The 19776-nt window shown below is 46.3% G+C and overlaps 1 protein-coding gene across 2 annotated transcripts; it reads right to left on the reverse strand.

The window, feature by feature from the left end:
- Window positions 1–3289: 3289 nt before the first annotated feature.
- Window positions 3290–16584, reverse strand: LOC109284246 (uncharacterized). 2 transcript variants are annotated; one of them, XM_059727221.1, is made up of 3 exons: window positions 14792–16584; window positions 11964–12053; window positions 3290–11420 (listed from the first exon to the last, which is right to left on the reverse strand). In XM_059727221.1, exons 1-2 carry the CDS (start codon window positions 16397–16399, stop codon window positions 11991–11993), a joined length of 1671 nt encoding a protein of 556 aa, XP_059583204.1. In that variant the 5' UTR covers window positions 16400–16584; the 3' UTR covers window positions 3290–11420; window positions 11964–11990. The 2 variants fall into 2 exon arrangements, with proteins under 2 accessions (XP_059583204.1, XP_059583203.1); XM_059727220.1 differs by having other exon boundaries at window positions 3290–12053.
- Between the last annotated feature and the right edge of the window lie 3192 nt (window positions 16585–19776).

Genomic DNA, 19776 nt, shown 5'->3' on the forward strand with positions numbered 1-19776 from the left:
TGGCAATGCTGGCAGCTGCCTTAGGCAAAAGCACAAATACCGGTGGGGGATGGAAGGAGAAACCTGCGGGGGGGCAGAAGAAAGGAACAGGCCGATTTAAGCCTGACGAATGTGCATATTGCCGAGAGAAAGGACACTGGAAGAGGGATTGCCCTAAGCTGAAAGACAAACAGAAGGAAAGTCAGCGGGGGGGCCACCAGATGCGGGTGGACTCCTTGGGGGAAGATTCAAGCTGAAGGAGACCTGGATCTGAAACCACCACCCTGTGGGCACGTGCCCGGAAAGACCCCATGGTGAGAATAAGGGTCGGTGGCAGAAACTATGAGGCTCTAGTGGATAATGGAGCCACTTTTTCTATCATCCCCGTAAAGCCCCCTTTAGCTAAAGAAAGCGGAAAGCATGTAACTGTAGAAGGCATTGAAGGAAGGCAAATTAAATTACCTGTGTGTAAGCCTCTCCTCACAAAAATTGGAAATAACACGTTGGAACATGCTTTTGTAGTTTCCCCTGCCTGCCCCGTAGCCCTCCTGGGGCGGGACTTACTAACAAAACTACAAGCTGAAATCTTCTTCCGTGAGGATCAAATTGTTGTGCGGCTGCCGGTAAAACAGGGCTCGAATTACCAAATGGCCCTCCGAGGAGCCGAGACTGTGTCAGAAGCCAAAGGAATTGAGATTTTAGAAAATATTGATCCATGTGTGTGGGCGGATGGGACTACTGCCCGGGCAAAATACATTACTCCAGTCAAGATTCCCCTGAAGGAAGGAGAGGGTCCTGTGTGTGTGAGACAGTATCCTCTGAAGAAAGCCACCCGCACAGGTTTGAAGCTGCTGATTGAAAAATTCAAGCAGTATGGGTGGTTAATAGAGGGATCATCCCCCTTTAACACCCCAATTTTGGGGGTGCCCAAGACAGATGGCACCTTCTTTAGGTTGGTGCAAGACCTGAGAGCTGTAAACAAAAAGATTTTAGTGGATCATCCTATGGTTCCAAATCCCCACACTATTCTGACCCAAGTTCCAGCAGATGCCAAGGTATTCTCAGTATTAGATCTGAAAGATGCTTTCTTCTCTATTCCGCTACACGAAGACAGTCAGAAATTGTTTGCCTTTGAATGGGAGGACCCAGATACGTATCATAAGACTCAATTGTTATGGACAGTGTTACCCCAGGGATTTGTCTCATCCCCCCATATCTTTGGAACAGCATTGCAAAAAGACCTGGAGCATTGGAAAGGGAGACACCCTGAGGTGGCGTTGTTGCAGTATGTTGACGATTTATTAGTAGCAAGTCCCGATGTGCAGATGGGAAAGAGAGCGACAGAATCCTTGCTGAATACCCTGGGAAAGAAAGGGTATAAGGTGTCACGGGAAAAGGCTCAAATTTGCCAGCCAAAGGTCACCTTTTGGGGTTATGAGATTGAGGAGGGGGTTCGGGCTCTGAGTAGAGATTGAATTCAAGCAATACAGGATATGCCCGCTCCCAAAAACCCCAAAGAGCTGCGAGCTTTCCTGGGACTAACCGGGTTTTGTAGACTGTGGATTCCCGATTATGGGGGAAAAGCCAAACCCCTATATGAATTCCTCACAAAGGAGGGTCTCACAAATTGGAAATGGACTAAGGAAAATCAACATGCATTTGAGTTGTTAAAAGCTGCCCTCTGCGACCCCCAGCGTTGATGATTCCAAATGGGCGCAAGCCCTATAGACTGTATGTGCATGAGAATAAGGGGGTAGCCTCCGGGGTCTTAACTCAACCGGTGGGCCCAACTTGGAAGCCCGTGGGCTACTACTCCAAGGTCCTAGACCTGGTGGCGAAGGGGTGGCCTGCATGTTTGAGGGCTGTCGCTGCCACAGCTACTCTTGTGGAGGAGGTTCAAAAGAATGTTATGGGAGCTGATATGGAAATACATAACCCACATGGAGTTCCCCAAATCCTTGGAGGAGAGGGAGGAAAAATTTTAAACCCCTCCAGACAATCCAGATATGAAATCTTTCTCCTATCTAATCCAGGCCTTACCTTCAAGCACACCACTGCTTTGAACCCAGCCACCCTGATGCCAGAACCGGGACCCCCGTGCCATGATTGTCAGACAGTACTGATTCGTCCTGACTTGGCAGATGACCCACTTGAGAACCCAGAGGAGGAATTCTTCGTAGACGGTTCAAGTAGTGTACTACATGGCGTACGGCATACGGGGTGTGCTGTGGTAACATTGACTGAGACTATGTGGAAAGAAAAGCTCCCTGCAAATTGGTCAGCACAAGCAGCGGAGCTCACTGCCCTGACACGCGCATTGGAATTAGGTAAAGATAAAAGAGTGAACATCTTTACAGATTTGCGATATGCTTTTGCCACTGTACATGCCCATGGATTGTTGTGGAAAGAACGTGGGTTTATCACAGCCTCTGGACAAAAGATTGCAAATGGGCCACAGATTGTAATGCTATTGGAAGCCCTCCGGCTACCAAAAGAAGTGGCCGTGGTACACGTAAAAGCCCATGGCAAGGCTGCAGACGAGCGCCAGAAAAGGGGAAACGCAAGGGCCGACGTGGCAGCCAAAGAGGCAGCACAGACGGGAGGAGAGGTAGTGTTTCAGGGTACGGCCCACGGGGTGCCCTTTTGCTTAGAAGACTGTAAAATACAATATGGCCCAAAATTAAATCAGCTAGCTGCAGAGCTCAAAGCCATCAAAAATCCTCAGGGATGGTGGGTCGTACCTGGAGGAAAGATATTAGTACCCCGAGGCATCTTAGGGGATGTACTTCACCAGTTACACTATTCCACCCATATGGGGGGCACTGCCATGGGAGAGCTGTTAGTTCATCAGATAGTGGCTCCAGGACTCTATTTTGACGCCCAGAGAGTGGCCTCTCAGTGCCCGACCTGCCAAAAGGTGAACTCAAAATCCGCAAGACCACCAGCCCCCATGGGAGGAAGACCGTGGGCGCATTATCTTGGACAAGCCTGGCAGATTGACTTCACTGAACTTCCTAAATCCGGTCGTTACCGTTATCTGCTGGTATTGGTCAATCAACTGACTGGATGGGTGGAAGCGTACCCCACAAGAACAGCTACCGCATCCACGGTGACAAGAGTACTACTCCATGAGATAATACCCCGATTTCTGTTGCCTGAGTCTATTGAGTCAGATCAAGGAAGTCACTTTGTGGGGAAAATAGTACAGGAAGTGTCCAAAGCTTTAGATATCACATGGAAACTCCATAGTCCATGGAGACCCCAGAGTTCAGGTCAGGTGGAGCGCATGAATAGAACGCTAAAAGCGATGTTAACGAAAATCTGTATTGAGACTCATTTGAAATGGCCGCAGGCACTCCCACTGGCTTTAACTCGTATTCGTAGCACACCACGTAGAGGGATTAAATTGTCACCTTTTGAATTAATGTTTGGTATGCCTCCCAGAGTCTTGCCAGCGGGGTGGAGAGAACAGATTACTGTAGATTTGGGAAAATCTGAAATTTGGGAACATGTAATCGCCTTGCAGTCTGTTTTGTCTTCCCTACACAGGTTCACTGCACCTTTCCAGAGTCTCCCGCTTGATGCGCCAATCCACAACTTTAAACCGGGTGACCAGGTCCTGGTACAAAAGTGGAGAAAGGATCCTCTTGCAGAAAGGTGGGAGGGACCCTACCAGGTGCTGCTGACTACACACACAGCTGTTCGCTTATCAAACAGCGATAAGTGGACCCATTGCTCGAGGGTGAAGCCTTTTCATCAGGAGGACACCAACTCCCAGGGTGTGGTCACTCCGGAAGCTGATAACACCCGGGAACAAAAAGCCAACAAATGGAAAAGTGAACCTGCTGGAGATTTGAAGTTATGCTTGCAAAGATGTGGGCCCTAGTCTATTTGTTGGGGCTCTTGTCCCTTTTAGGCATATCAAACCCAGCTATTATGCCCACCTGTTGTAAGTGTTCCCAAAGCGGGGGTGGAACCCTCACTAAGGCTAACTACGAAATTTCAAAGTCTACAGTACTTAGTGCCCTCCTGCACCCCATTTCCCAGTGCTGCCTGCGTTGAGAAATTATAATTCAATCCGGCAATACAACACCGCTGTGTGTAAAGCAGGACCCAGAAATCTGGTCTGCAATCCTCAAAGATTGGCCTTCAAGCCTTCAACCTGTCAGTAGTATATGGGAACCTAAAGGCCCACCTACAAATACATGGGTGGGAAATTCATGGGTGGCCCTTCTCAAGGACTCAGCCCAGGCGCTAACTAACCAGAGTTGTCTTTTGTGTGTCCTTACTCCCGTCTCTAGTGATGAGGGAGTCCCTTTCTTGCCTATCCCCCTCAATAGGACAGGTATAGTCTCAGATTGGGGCTTTAATCGCAATTTCAATTTCTCTTCGCGATATAATGGTTCTGGGAGACTTATGGTGGCGAAAGTTACCGGATCTATCTGCATTTCCCAACACGGAGGTGGATTTAGAGTGGGACAGTCAAGGTGCAAGGAAATATGGATTTCTAAGGAGATCGCCCCCTGGGAGGGTGCATGGACATGCGCAAATGTCTCATATAACAAGTTTGACGATTGTAGCTGCCTATTGGGTAAGGAGTGGATCTCAGTTTGGGGCATTAATTGTACCCACTATCGAAATGGTACCACGGTGAGTCGGAGTTCAACAAAAAGAAGCTCACTAACTCTAACTTTAATGAGCTCTCGTTCCACCATCACAAATGAAGCCTGTGGGCTATGGTGGATTTGTGGGTGATGGGCATATAGACAGCTTCCCGCCAGCTGGACTGGGACTTGTTATTTGGGGGCTTTAATTCCGGGTGTTTGAATAACACAACCCAAAATTCATCGAGCAAAACACAGCACTGATATCTCCTTCGAGAGAATAGCGGCAGGAGGGGGCCAAAAGTGGGGTAAGGATGAGTGGCCAGCAGAGAGAATAATTCAGTACTATGGCCCAGCAACTTGGGAGCCAAATGTAGTTGGGAGAGAGCCCACATATTTGACAAATCGCATTATTAGACTCCAAGCCGTAGTGGAGATTATTACAAATAAAACTGCTGCAGCCCTATGCCTGATCGGGGACCAGCTCATCCAACTTTGTACCATGGTACTGCAAAATCACTTAGCTCTTGATTATTTACTTGCAAGTGAAGGAGGAGTATGTAAACAGCTGAACTTGTCAAACTGTTGTGTCAATATCGACGATAATGGTGAGATAATCAAAGCCTTAGCAGATGAAATGGAAAAGGTTGCACGTGTCCCTGTCCAAACATGGAATAGGTGGAATTTTGATTGGTTTACATCCTGGCTCCCCAATTTTGGATGGTTAAAAGGAGTTTTTCTTGTCTTGTGCCTGCTAATGTCAATGCTTTGCTTGCTCCCCTGTATTTTACCCTGTCTCATAGCCCTCATAAAACGGACAATTCAGTCAATCTTCAACTGAGAAATGCTTGTGCATTATCAAAAATTAGCACTGGCTGAAATCTATTAAGATTAGAGTTAGAAAGCATCTTGAGGGGGGAATTGTGGGAAAAATGTCTCATGATCTCACTACACAAAAGGCTTCACAGCTGAGAACTGCAAATTGTTTCTTTTTCTCTTCTTTCTTCCTGCACTAGATAATCAGTAGCATAATAAGGAACAGTCCGAACAAATGGTCAGTTTGCGATAAGGCTGATTCCTGTGGGAACACAAAGATTAGTTACTGCTTGCTTTGCACATAAATTTTGCAACCCTTGTTACTTGCTCGTTTTAGGACTACGCATGTACTAAACTTTGCAGAAAACTGTAGCAAATCACAGATTGCCACAATGGAATCTTGTTCATGAGAGGTATGAAAATGTAACTTCGGGCATGGCTAGGGGTCGACTCGGCTTTGAGCATTGAACTCCCTTGTCGATCTGTTTGCAAACAAATAAACTCAAGATGGATCCAGCCTGAGTGTGTGTGACTCTCTCCTTGAGGTATATTGGAAAAGCCTCCAGGGGCACGAAACTAGCCGTTTGTGCAACATACTTTGAGCAACAACCAGATGGTGTTCTCCACAGCTACTGGCAGCAAACGACCACCTCTTTGTAGTTGTTCAGGGCTCTGCTCTTATAGAGCACAGCTGTGCCCTGCTCCCAATCAGGCAACTGCCTAATTGGCATTGTAGGCAGCTGCAGGCTGCCTAACTGCCACTCAGGCCCCTGCAGACAAAAAGGTTGAGCACCACTGCTCTAGTGCCTTGGGTTGTCTTTTTATTGCTTCATCTTGGTTTCTTTACCTCTTAAACGTCACTAGGCAGCAAATGTCTCTTCAGAGGGCATGAAATGTCTCTAGTCTTACAAAAACATTTCATTGTAGTCAGGTGCAATGACAGTTGGGTTGGGATACATAGGGCTTCCTTGCCCTGGTGAGCATCAAATTGCTTATTTGCCTACTGATGTCACCATGCTCTGTTTGCAATACATGACTCTTCAAATTGCTTCACCTGTTTATTACTGAGGAGCTTGCCACCCTGCCTATGAGGCCCACACACAATTCTGGAGGGAAGTTTTTGCCCTGTGTCTTGTCTTCAAAAACCTCTTCTGGTTCACTCTAGTTAATGTCCCTCTCTTATTTCTGGGCTTCATCCATATGCTTGAGCAAAGTCAAAACTCAGGTTTACTGCCTTTATCTTTTTCTACAAGGCCCTCTGCAAAAGCTGTTTCTTCAGAGGCTTAAATTCTAGCCCAGCTCACCCCACTTTTCTTAGCGTACTGAAAAAGCTTTGCTTCTTAAAATAGTTAATACAAGCACTGTAGAACTAAGCTGACACATACTCTGTTGTAATATTCAGTCCCATTCACATTGTTTCCTCCTTGTTTCTGTGCTGCCTCATGTAAATTGTAAGATCCTTGAGGCAGGCAACTTCTCTTAATGTCTAGGGCACCTAGAATATTGTTAACATTATATGAAAAAACAAATGGGTGGAAACTTTCCACAGAGAAATAAAAGCCATGATTTACTTGGAAAAAAGGACAAATCTAAAACCCACAGAAAATCCAAATGGCTGACTGATCCCATGGCTAGCCCCTTTCAACACTATTAACATATGTACTGGTCTGGCAGCCACCTGATTTGTATTTTCACATGTTGTATGGGCTTTGTACAGGCTTGTACTTCAGCACATCATTCTTGCATAAGATGCCACTATCATTTTATTTTTCAGCACACAGTACGGTGCAATATAATTAGGTAACTGTGCGGGCCGGGCCCTGATCCCGCCCTCGTTGCCATGCGCTGCGGTGATTCCGATCCCATTCTCGCCGCCATGGGCAAGCCAGGGGCGAACGGGGGTCGTACTGGACCCGTCTTTGGTGCATGTGGGCTGTGGCCGGCAGCCCGGGCACGCAGGGTGGGAGAGAACCGCGAGGCAGTTTAGCGCACGCGAGTTAGAATTAGTTACGGAGGCGTAATGGTTGATTGAAAAGATTGTTTACTTACACCCAAAGATGGTATTGGTGTAGGCTGGACAAGTTTCCAGGCACAGCTCCCGCTTGAACCCTCGTTGGAGGACTCTGACAAATCGATTGCTCCCACAGAGTTTGCTAGGCTCCGCGGGTCCGGTTAAGTTGGGTTCGAAAAGTTTCCCTGGAGTTATTCAGGCTCCGCGGGTCCAATAAGTTTTCCCCGGAGTTTGCTAGGCTCCGCGGGGTCCGAAGTTACAGGAAAGGGATATGTCTAGGATTGCGCTTGGCAACGGGGAGAGGCGAGAAGCGAAAGCTCCGTAGGCTCGGTTCTATTGCCTCTCTTGCCTGCTTAGGGGAGGCGTGCCGGGTCCGCGAGGGTCCACAGCGCTTGGAGATCTTCACACAGAATCTCTCTCTCTTCCTCCCTCCTCTGGCTTGGGCGGAAACTACCCAAGCCTTTTGTACGGCTAGCAAGCCAATCGCTAGCCGCCACGTGTGCCTAAATTAGGAATCGGCCAATAACATGGCACGGATCCTAATACAAATGGTGGGAACTTCTTTGCAACGTGTATCACTACAGTGCAAGAAAGAGATGCACACTGCAAAGAAGCTGCAATCCGGCAGGAAATCCCCCGCTGCACCAGAGTTCTCTCCCGCAGCAGAGAACTCTACCGTGCAAAGAAAGCAACAAATTTGGTGGGAAATAATTTAGCGGTGCCGAAGCGCACACACAAACAAAAAATCACAACTTTGGGTTGTGACAGTAACTACTTGGGGTACAGATCTTGCTCTGAGCAAAACACTTAGAGTGAAGTACAAGATATTCTGGAGGCAATATATTAACAAAATAGTGCCTATTAAAAATCCATTCATTTAGTAATACTCAGTAGCTTACTGTACCTGCATGTTTCTTGCTATTGAGCTTTAATAATGCATTTCACCCATTGCATTTCAACTCCATGGGACAATTTTGTACCTGCTACCCAGCTTCAGTAGAATTGTAGCTATTTTCAGCAGTCCTGAAACCTCACAGGCTAACTTTTCCCTTTAACCATAGTACTGAAGTAGAGATGACGTGGAGCAGACACCTCCTTATAGTCAGCTGACCTCCAGTTACAACTAGTTGCCAAAACTACTGTTCTAAATGGTATGTTTACTAGTCCTGAGGGAGACAGAGGTGGTAGGAAATGTTTTGTTTGATTTGCGGCTGTGTAAGACTGTAGCAAAACCCCCAGTTTTTCTTTTTTTCTTTGATTTAAAATGCATTCCCTCCCCTTCCCCAACCATTTCTGACTTTTTCCTTCCCTCTCTATTCCTATAAGATATAAGATAAGGTTTAACATTTTATTTTGGGTAGTAAGTTTTATTTTTCTCTCCTCTCTTTGCAAATAAGTTCCCTGATATTTTGATATCGATACCCACTGTTTCATAAGTGATAATTATTATGTTTGTACTGCTTTTATATTGTGTGATTACTGTTTTAAGACTATATACGTAAGTTAGCATAAGTCACGTCAAGTTTCCATTTTGTATGTCAAGCCTCCATCTTGTGTCCTCTGCCTGGGCATCCCCTGTGTTGCAACTGTGTGATTTATGTACCCCTCCCATGTAAATTGGTTCTCAGATGAATGAGAGTGATTGGGAATGATTGAAATACAATGGTAGCAGGCCTCTACTGAATGGCCTGTAACGACCAGGCCATTGATTCATCCAGGAACCACGGACCTCACCCAGGAACAGACACAAGAACCCAGCATTTGAAAGACAAAAGACCCTGCAGAATCAGCAACTCTACCATTGTACCCCACCATTACAGACACCCGAAACTGCACATCCCTGCATGGAGCACACATGCTCAGTACACCAGGGGCTGACCCTTGCCTGGGCATGCCTCCTGTCACTAGGGTCACACAAGGTCTGCCCCTATAAAAAGGGGCAGTGAAGACAGACCCAGCAGGACTCCCTCTCCCTCTGGACCAGCACCATGCCACACCACCTATCCACCCAGAGGCCCTGCTGGCGACCCCACTCCGGACAATACCTACTGGACAAGGACCCCTTTCCAGCCTGGATAGGTAGCTATCACCCCCCCACCCCCTCTTCAACCAAGGACTTGGACTCTGCTTCTCTTCCCTACCTGGACTCCAACCCTTCCACTGAGTCTCTTTCTCCTGCTGCCATTGTGAGTGTTTGTGTGTGTGTGCGTGAACCAATAACTTCATGGGGCTGTGAGTGTATTGTCTGTGTAATAAAACTTTTATTTGGATCCCTAAGTTGGGTTTTGCTTTACTATGGTTTGGCTCTGCTTCAGTCTCTGCACCTCACCCCTCTAACTTCTGTCTCATTTCTCCATCTCCTGCTTCTGGCTCACTGCCACCTCCAACACCTGTTCTGAGCTCCTCTCTGCCTCTAAACCCCCTGTTTCTTTGCCACTGTCTTTTTCTTTTCCCCTGAGCAACCAGGTTTCTGCCTCAGTTTCTTTCCTGGCTGTCTCCTCCTTGCCACCACTTATCTGCCTCCCCCAATATCTCAACTGTCAGCCTCAGTCTACCTTAAATAAACCCAAGCCTCAGTTCCTCAGCTAACTTCTCTGTAGTCCACTGGTTCTAATCGTGGTTCTGGCAACTTTCACTCCATACACTTCAACTCTCTCTCTCTCACCTGAACCTTCCCCCAAGAATCCCAGGTACCCCAAGCACACACATATACACTGTACCATCCAAGTTAGGAACTTACCTGTATGTATGTGTAGGTGGGTTGTATGTGTGTGAATTGGTGTGTGTGTATATATATGTTATTGTGTGCATGATATATGAATTGTCTAACTTTTGGGGTATATAGTGTATGTGCTTGAATTGGTGATGGGTATGCATGTGCCTAGGCTGGTTTGGATGTGTATGTGTATGTGCATGAGCTGATAGTGTGTGTGTGTATGCACCTAATTGATTTGTGTGTTTGTATATGTGCAATTGTGTCACACCCCCCTGTCTAACAGCACAATATTGAGATCCTAAGAGTTGGCCTGACCCCACAGGGTAACAAGACTAATGGACTGATTGCAAAGCAGTAGGATTTCTAGCTTTTCTCTTACATCAGTACATTTTCCCTTCCAGCAATGAGTGAAGATCTATCATTAAACGAGTGCTGTGTAGCTCTTAAGGGCAAATAACTGTAAAGATACTAAGAAAATGTATGTTTATTATCATTTCTATTTTGGCAGAAGTCCAAGCTAAGATCAGAGTTCCATTGGGCTAAGTAAGATGCAACAATAAGGGACAAGCACTGCTATAGAGACCTTACAGTTTAAATAGACAAAATATGAGAAGTGAAATAATTAGTTTAAGGTTGCCGTGCAGGTCTCCTAATCTTTGTCAGAGGCCCTAGTTTGGTGTTCATGCTTCCTGTAAGGTCTCAAGGTCTAGTTGTTTTGCACTCTACAGTCACATTCACATGACTGTGGATGTTTGTTTCCCTGAGGACAACTAGCAGCAGGACACCTTATGCCGCTGCTACTTGTCCCCAGGGAATGCCTGTGCCACATGGCCTCTGGTGCACTGCAAGTTACTCTGTGTGGGGTAGAGGAGGCTGGGGCCAGCACTTGGCTGGCCCCAGCAGCCTTATCTTGAGTTCTGGGGGCCTCCTGGGGTTACAGGAGTGGCAATCCTGCTGCTTGTAGCCCGGCCAGCAGCCTGAGTTTGGCTCCGGCTGGCCAGGCTATAGTTTTGGGCAGCGCGTGCTGTCCCCGCATGTGCCGCCCCACTTTTTTTGCGTGGGTTTCTTTGATCCCAGGATCTCCCAGGGTCAAACCTCCTCCTCCCACTCCTCCATCCCCCATGCTGCTACTATGCAAGATGGAGAACACCTGCATGTGTGGTATGTGGGGTTGAAGCTGTGTCTGCAGCACCACATTGCAGACGGGCAGACTCGTCTGGACATGGCCTAAGCGGGACATGCACATTTTCAAAGAAGGCTCTTCCAACTTTCAGTAGAACTTTTCCAGCTGCATCTAAACCAAACATAGAATGACAAGGACCAAATTAGTAAGATTAACAAAGCACAAGACAGAGAATATTGCAAAAGTCTTCCTTTCACAGATGTTCTTCAGAGATGTGAGACATCATAATAAAAGATTATGTCCAAACCTCTGGAGCAGGTGGTATGTTTTACATACTTGGAGATGGAGAGAGACAATAGTACCACAGTAGAAGTATCTGTGTACATGCACCCTGACAATGGTAAAGACATAGGAAGAAGTAAAAAAATTGTGTGAAGTGCAAAAATGAGGATCCAACACACATTGGCCTCCCCCTAATGACTAGCAAACTAGAAGGAGTATTCTCATGGAGTTCTCTCCATGATTCCAACACATTCCTGCAGGTATACAGGAAAAGGACACCAAGGGCCATTAAGATTAAGGAGTTTATCACAGTGCAGCAATACTTAATTCAGAAGTCTCAGTGATACCAACCAATCATCGTGGTTTGGAAAGAACATTACAAATAAGCTATGAACAGTAATCATTTGTGACCAGCAATACCTTTCCACTTACTTGCAAGTCTGAAAATACCCAACCAATTTAGGAGAGAAATGTTGTTAGCAAGTTTTCCTCAGTTGTCATCAGATTATCACCATATAAACCCTATCAAAGAAAACTAGAGTCATTAAGGACCAACTACATTGGCAGAAATAGTAATATCATGGATTTGTAGGGCATGTCCCGATGAGCGCACACATACAAGAGCATGCATTTCCTGCAGGACAAATAGCAGTGGTATACATATTTATGCTGCTGCTATTTGTCCCTGGGCATACCCCTGCACTTATGCTATGGTGGGAGGGGTAGGGGAGGCTGGGGCCTTACCTGAGGGTCCTGGGAGCCTCCCAGGGCAGCAGTGGTGCCAAGTTGGCTACTCAGAGTCTGACTGGCAGCCAAAGCATAGCTCTAGCTAACCAGTCTCCCTTTTTGGTGGTGCATGCTGCTACTGCATGCGCCACACTGTTTTTTTTTACACCAGGATGTCCCAGTGTCAAAAAAATCCCACTGCACTGCTAATTAGCAGCACAGCAAATGGGTGCACATGTGTCGTGTGCGGTTTGCAGCACCTAAGACTACTTTGAGGTGCCGCAAACTGCAATTGTGTGTCCGTCAGGATGCACCCTTAGGCTTGTATAGATTTTTAATGGATCCTTAGAGCAAATTTTGCAGCTATTAGAGTTTTACTATTTGAACTCATAACTGGAAGTTTTATGCAAGAGTAAGCTGCCTTAATAGACAATCAAATCAGAACTGAACTGTGCAGTTTTAGAGGCTACTGGATCCAAATTTTCTGCTTGTCATGTCTTGTTTCTAAAGTAGCTGCTGAATTCATCTTACTCATTAGGCATGCAGTTCAATTCATTAGAGAGAAAAGAAAGTGGATGACAAACATGTGGCTGTGATAGTAGCTGTGATGACAAATCATTTATATTTATTGCTTAACTCTTTTATTACAGTGGAGCTTGTAGCACTTCCTGTTATTAAGGTTACTTTAGCTTCCTATTATAAGACCCTGAATTCTTGAAGGCAGAGATTTCATCCACACAGAACCTGCACCAGCCTCAGGTTCAAGGGGGCTGGGCAGGATTTTACCTACAATTGCAATTCATAGTTGCTCCAGGCCATGCCAGCTTTAGCATCAGAACCTGAAGGAGGGATTTTCTCTCTCCTTCATTCTCTATATTTTCACTGCTGGTACCAGGCAGTGAGGAAATGGAAGTTGCCTGATTTTAATTCAGTAAGAGTAAAGAACCTTTTGAGGGAAGGGGCTACTGAAAGTAGAAGTTTTATGGCAAGGAATTAAGTTCCTTGGGGTCCAGTGCCATGGCAATGCAGCAGCTCTAGCAGTTATACAAGCTGTCACCTTGCTGCCAGAAGCGAGTCATCTGGTCCATTAAAACCCTGCAGTCCAGATCCTGCCCACAGGGCCAAATAAGTTTGACAGCCCTGCTCTAAACTTTTGTAAGCGCTCAAGCCCCTGTGACCTCTGCTTCTGGATGCACTATAGCATAACAGATTATATGCAATCTGAGATAACCAAAACTTCTGGCTTTTAACAGAGGATCATCATAGGATCCGTGTCTATGCAACAAGCCACTGCTGTACCGCATAACCTAGGTGAACAGTTTTATGGACCCCAGTGTAGAATTTCAGACCAACAGATACCATAGTAGAATTGCAGTATCTCTCCACCAGGTAGAAGCCCCGCTATAGATTCATAGATTCATAGATGTTAGGGTCGGAAGGGACCTCAATAGATCATCAAGTCCGACCCCCTGCATAAGCAGGAAAGAGTGCTGGGTCTAAATGACCCCAGCTAGATACTCGTCTAACCTCCTCTTGAAGACCCCCAGGGTAGGGGAGAGCACCACCTCCCTTGGGAGCCCGTTCCAGACCTTGGCCACTCGAACTGTGAAGAAGTTCTTCCTAATGTCCAGTCTAAATCTGCTCTCTGCTAGCTTGTGGCCATTGTTTCTTGTAACCCCCGGGGGCGCCTTGGTGAATAAATCCTCACCAATTCCCTTCTGTGCCCCCGTGATGAACTTATAGGCAGCCACAAGGTCGCCTCTCAACCTTCTCTTGCGGAGGCTGAAAAGGTCCAGTTTCTCCAGTCTCTCCTCGTAGGGCTTGGTCTGCAGGCCCTTGACCATACGAGTTGCCCTTCGCTGTACCCTCTCCAGGTTATCCGCATCCTTCTTGAAGTGTGGCGCCCAGAATTGCACGCAGTACTCCAGCTGCGGTCTGACCAACGCCCTATAGAGGGGAAGTATCACCTCCCTGGACCTATTTGTCATGCATCTGCTGATGCACGATAAAGTGCCATTGGCTTTTCTGATGGCTTCGTCACACTGCCGGCTCATGTTCAACTTGGAGTCCACTAGGACTCCAAGATCCCTTTCCACCTCCGTGCCACCCAGCAGGTCATTCCCTAGGCTGTAGGTGTGCTGGACATTTTTCCTCCCTAGGTGCAGCACTTTGCATTTCTCCTTGTTGAACTGCATCCTGTTGTTTTCTGCCCACTTGTCCAGCCTATCCAGGTCTGCCTGCAGCTGTTCCCTGCCCTCCGGCGTGTCCACTTCTCCCCATAGCTTTGTGTCATCTGCAAACTTGGACAGAGTACATTTCACTCCCACGTCCAAGTCGCTGATGAAGACATTAAAGAGTATCGGTCCAAGGACCGAACCCTGCGGGACCCCACTGCCCACACCCTTCCAGGTCGAGACCGACCCATCTACCACAACTCTTTGGGTGCGACCCTCTAGCCAATTCGCCACCCACCGAACTGTGCAGTCATCCACATCACAGCCTCTTAATTTGTTCACCAGTATGGGGTGGGATACCGTATCGAAGGCCTTCCTGAAGTCCAGGTATACGACATCCACCCCTCCTCCTGTGTCCAGGCGTTTCGTAACCTGGTCATAGAAAGAGACTAGGTTGGTCAGGCACGATCTGCCCGCCACAAACCCGTGCTGGTTTCCCCTCAGCATAATTTGCCCTGCCGGGCTCTCACAAATGTGAGCCTTGATAATTTTTTCAAATACTTTACCAAGGATGGAGGTGAGACTGACCGGCCTATAGTTGCCCGGGTCCTCCTTCCTCCCCTTTTTGAAAATGGGGACCACGTTAGCCCTTTTCCAGTCCTCCGGGACTTGGCCCGTGTGCCACGAGCATTCGAATATTCCCGCCAGTGGCTCTGCAATGACGTCGGCCAGTGCCTTCAGCACCCTCGGATGGAGCCCATCTGGGCCTGCCGACTTAAAGGCATCCAGTTCTTCCAAATGACTCTGCACCACCTCAGGATCTACGCATGGAAGTCTGGCGCCTTGCTGCTGCCTCTCTACAAACCCAGTGAGAGACTTGTCGTGCCCCTCGCTTAGGAACACTGAGGCAAAGAACTCGTTGAGGAGTTCCCCCTTGTCCCCTCTATCTGTCACCAATTGCTTCTGCCCATTTAGCAGGGGTCCTATTCCTCCCTGGGCCTTCCTTTTACTCCCAATATATCTAAAAAACAATTTCTTGTTGTCCTTTACTTGGGTTGCCATCCTCAGCTCCATGGTAGCTTTGGCCCGCCTAACTGCCTCCCTACAAGCACGAGCAGAGGAGGTATATTCATCTTTAGTGATCTCACCCTGTTTCCACTTTTTATGTGCTCCCCTTTTGGCCCTTAGGCTGCCCTGGACTTCTCTGGTCAGCCATGGAAGCCTCCTGGCCCCTTTCCCTCTTTTGCCTCGCTCGGGGATCGTCTTGCTTTGTGCCCAAAGGATCGTTTCCTTTAGGCACAGCCACCCTTCTTGGGCACCCATCCCATCAAAACTCCTACTCTGCAGTGCTTCCTTGACTAATCGCCTGAGTGCAATGAGATCAGCTTTCCTAAAGTCTAGCACTTTCACCCTACTAGTTACCTTACCCACTCGCCGTCTTATGTTGAATTCTATCATAAGGTGATCACTGTCTCCCAGATAGCTACCGATTTGGAGGTCCCCTATCATGTCATCTCCCGTTGCCAATACCAGATCCAGTATGGCATTCCCCCTAGTGGGACCATGCACCTCCTGTGTCAGGTGGAGGTCCTGTACACAAGTTAGAAACCTGCGTGAGCGATGGGACCTTGCTGTCTGCGTCTCCCAGCAGATGTCCGGGTAGTTTAGGTCCCCCATGACTACCGCCTCTTTAGCTTTTATGGTCTCCGAGAGTTGCCTCAGGAGCCCCGCATCTATTTCTTCCCCTTGGTGTGGGGGTCTGTAACAGACCCCTACCACCAAATCCCTTTCTCCTTGCCCCCCATGTAGCCTAACCCACAATCCTTCTACTTCCTCAACCTCGGATTCTGTCTTGATGAGGGTTGATGTATATTGCTCACTGACATAGAGCGCAACCCCCCCCCCCTTTCTTCCCCGACCTGTCCTTTCTGTACAATTTATAGCCCTCAATATGTACCGCCCAGTCATGGGATGAATCCCACCAGGTCTCTGTTAGCCCCACTAAGTCATAGGTGTTTAGTGCAAGCAGGAGCGCTAGTTCATCCTGCTTGTTCCCCATGCTCCTAGCATTAGTATATAGGCACTTGAGCCCTGCGACTGGCGCCTTTGCTGCCCCCCCGCTCCCAGTCCCATGGGGCCCATTGTTTCTTACCTTCTTGTTCCTTACCTGTTCTGTTGTGCTGGCCTCCCCATGGCTTTCAGGTTCCCAATGTTCTCCTTCTTCAGGCTGGGCTGTCCTTGTGGGTGCCACATGGTTTGGTGGTCCACAGCTTCCCCTGCCCTCGTACTCCCCTCCCCCCGACGAGCCTAGTTTAAAGCCCGCCGGAGGAGATCCGCCAACCTAGAAGAAAACACACGCTTACCTTTGGGGGACAGGTGAAGCCCATCCCAGCTTCTTTTCCTCCACTATATAAAGTCACAATAAAACAAATATCTTGCTGAGGATGCAACTGCCATGATGCTATGGTACAGGTCCCAGTCCTACTCCCGAGTGAATCCTCAGCTTCTTCTTGTACAGCATCAAGAACATGATGTAGTCAGATTCCAGAGCTTTGGATCAAATTGGGGAATGACCCAATTCAGTTACTAAATTGCTATGCAATAACATGTGTTTTCAAAGTGATGCCATGTAATGAAGGATTTGGGTTACAAGGTGTCAACTTACATTTTAAGGAATACTGTATGCAAGTGACAAACCTAGGACAAAACTTATTTTGAGAGGACAGACAGATTTTTACTGTGGTACAATAATCATACCTTTCTATCAGTCTGTGTATCATGTGTACAATTACTGTTGAACTGTGGGATCAAGTACATCCTGGACAATAGGCAATAACTAAGGAGCTTCCCTTAAATAAGGGGAAAGTGAACATGTTCTCAGAATGGACACCATTATCACAGGTGCCAGGTGAGGGTTAATTGAAACCTTCTTGTGCAGAAGACATTACAGCCTGATTTAACTCAGTTTTCATTTTAGCTTTAGACTTCACCTTTAAAGATCCTTATTTACTCAGTAAACCAAAGAACAGTGTTTTCTGTACTTGGTACAGTAATATAGTGTCTTGACTTTTGGTTTTCCTAGGATGTGGGTCACTAATAGAACAGATTGCTACCAGCATGACAGTAGGTATTATTACCTGCACAACAAGAAGTAGTTTCATAAATGTATGACCTTCAGATCAGACAGAAACATCTCATTATAAGATAAACCAAGGGCTCTACCTTTGAGAGAAATATTTATGTTCTACAAGTGAGAGGCAAACAGGATATGCCTGAGGGATCAAGTAAAGGTCAGTTTGCTAATTTCTCCTGATGGTGTTTATATTTGAAATGGGAAAACAAACATCTAAGAAATTGTGTTCTGATAAAGAAAACCTCCAAATGCCATTTTAATTATGGAATGGCCTTTTGACTGAAGGCCTTTTGGCCTTCTTCTGGAATTATTCAAAATAAGGTTGGACAAAATACTTAAATGTAGCATAGAGACCTTTCATTCCTGCACATGGCAGAAAAACTGTGACCTGCTGAATTTTTCCCATCCCATCCTTAATATCTACCACCAGAAAGACTAAGTGACCTAATGAGTTTTTCCCATCCTTAATATCTACCATGTAATTGTGATCATGCACATATCTTAATATGAGACAGTATAAAAACCTAGACCAGACAATGCGCTACTGTAAGTAATGTTTAAGTACTGGTGGCAGGGGAAGAGGGGCCAGTGTATTAGAAAACTGAGAAGGTCTCTTCCATTTTTTACTTTTACAATTCTATTCCAGCTATCAGTTGGTTCCAAATTATAAACTGCCCATACTTTGACACTTTTTTTCCCAGAAGTTCTGTGAAATAGTGTTATATAGCCATTACAGACAACTGTCTTCCACTTCATCCAGTTGGAGGTCCATCACAGAATTAGAGATGCACCAGTACAAACAGAATAGTCAGGGCCCATGCCTCTCAAAGGTTCTCTCCCTTTTGATCCTAAAGTTTTCCCATTTAAAAAAAAATAGTGCACCCCTGCTATTGTTTATGAGCATGATCTCCACAGCCAAAATTATCTTTAAATTATAATGTTATTTTAGAAAGAATCTTTTGTACTAAAAGAGTGAATGCCACAGCATTTCAAGTCTCCTGCTTGAGTCATTATTTGCTTTTGTGTCCTTCAGTTTGAAGTCCTTACACTTCATGTCCACCATTTTGGCTTTAGTAGGCTGAGAGACATGTCAGAGCTTGGATGAGTATACATCCCATTTTCATCAGGACATCCCTATTTTAAATATCTGTCTCAGGTTTCTAATTGATTTGGTCAAATGAATGCTTCTGTTCCCTTTTCAGCAGGATGTCCAAGACCGACTTTTATAAGCAACTATCTCAATGAAAATGGGACTGCTATACATATGCACACTCCCTGGCATGCTGGCTCAGATTGGAGCTCAGAGACAACTGAACAAGCTGAAGAGTTGGTGGGAGTGGAGCATCCTGTTTGGAGACCAGGGAAATAGGGCCACCCTAGTCAGAGAGCCATGGTTCCACCACATTGCTGAGAAGCAACTAGCACTTGGAAGCAAGGGAGGGTGCATGTTATCATTCTTTATGTGTAATTTTTAAGTTAAAAAATCCTTTGGGATTTCATCTCCTTCGGGGAGATGAAAAGTTGGGAGACTGTCAAATCACAAATTCTAGCTTTTGAGTCTGAATAATTCCTTAACTGAACTGCATCCTTCTAATAACAGGAGTGAAAACATTGAATGACACTGAAGAACAAGAACATTATGATTAACCTTGTAGCTACCTAGAGGCATATAGAAAAAACATTAAAACTGTCTCTGTGTCCGAATCTTCAAATCTTTCTGAATCTCTCCAAATTGATTCAGAGGGTTCCAATTTGATTCAGAGAGATTAAAGGGTTCTCTGATCTGATTCAGATTCAGAGATTCAGCCACCAAATCAGGCCAAATCTCCGCCATATTGAATCAGGGTCCGAAGCTTCGCACAGCCCTATTAGGCAGTACCTTAGTGGGGTTCTATGTAGGTGTATTGGTCTGTGTGTGAAGTTGTCTTTGCAGGATCTAGGGTCAATATTTATTACTGCTATTTAAGTTGGATACACAGTAATACAGGTTGCTTAAAGATGTCATTTATTCACCAATATTTACTCCAAACTTCCCAGACTGAAAAATGATGTGTTCTCTGATCTGTTTCCACTGGACAGGTTTGAATCAAACATCTGTTAGTTTTCCTTTTTCAAATGCCTGATGAAATCTGAAACGCCTGCATGCTGCACATTCCTTTGCTAATTAAATTTCTGTAAGGTTGTCTTATGAATCAAATGCTTTGTGGGGAAA

Source organism: Alligator mississippiensis, chromosome 4, assembly GCF_030867095.1.
Source record: "Alligator mississippiensis isolate rAllMis1 chromosome 4, rAllMis1, whole genome shotgun sequence".
Taxonomy (NCBI): Eukaryota; Metazoa; Chordata; order Crocodylia; family Alligatoridae; genus Alligator; species Alligator mississippiensis.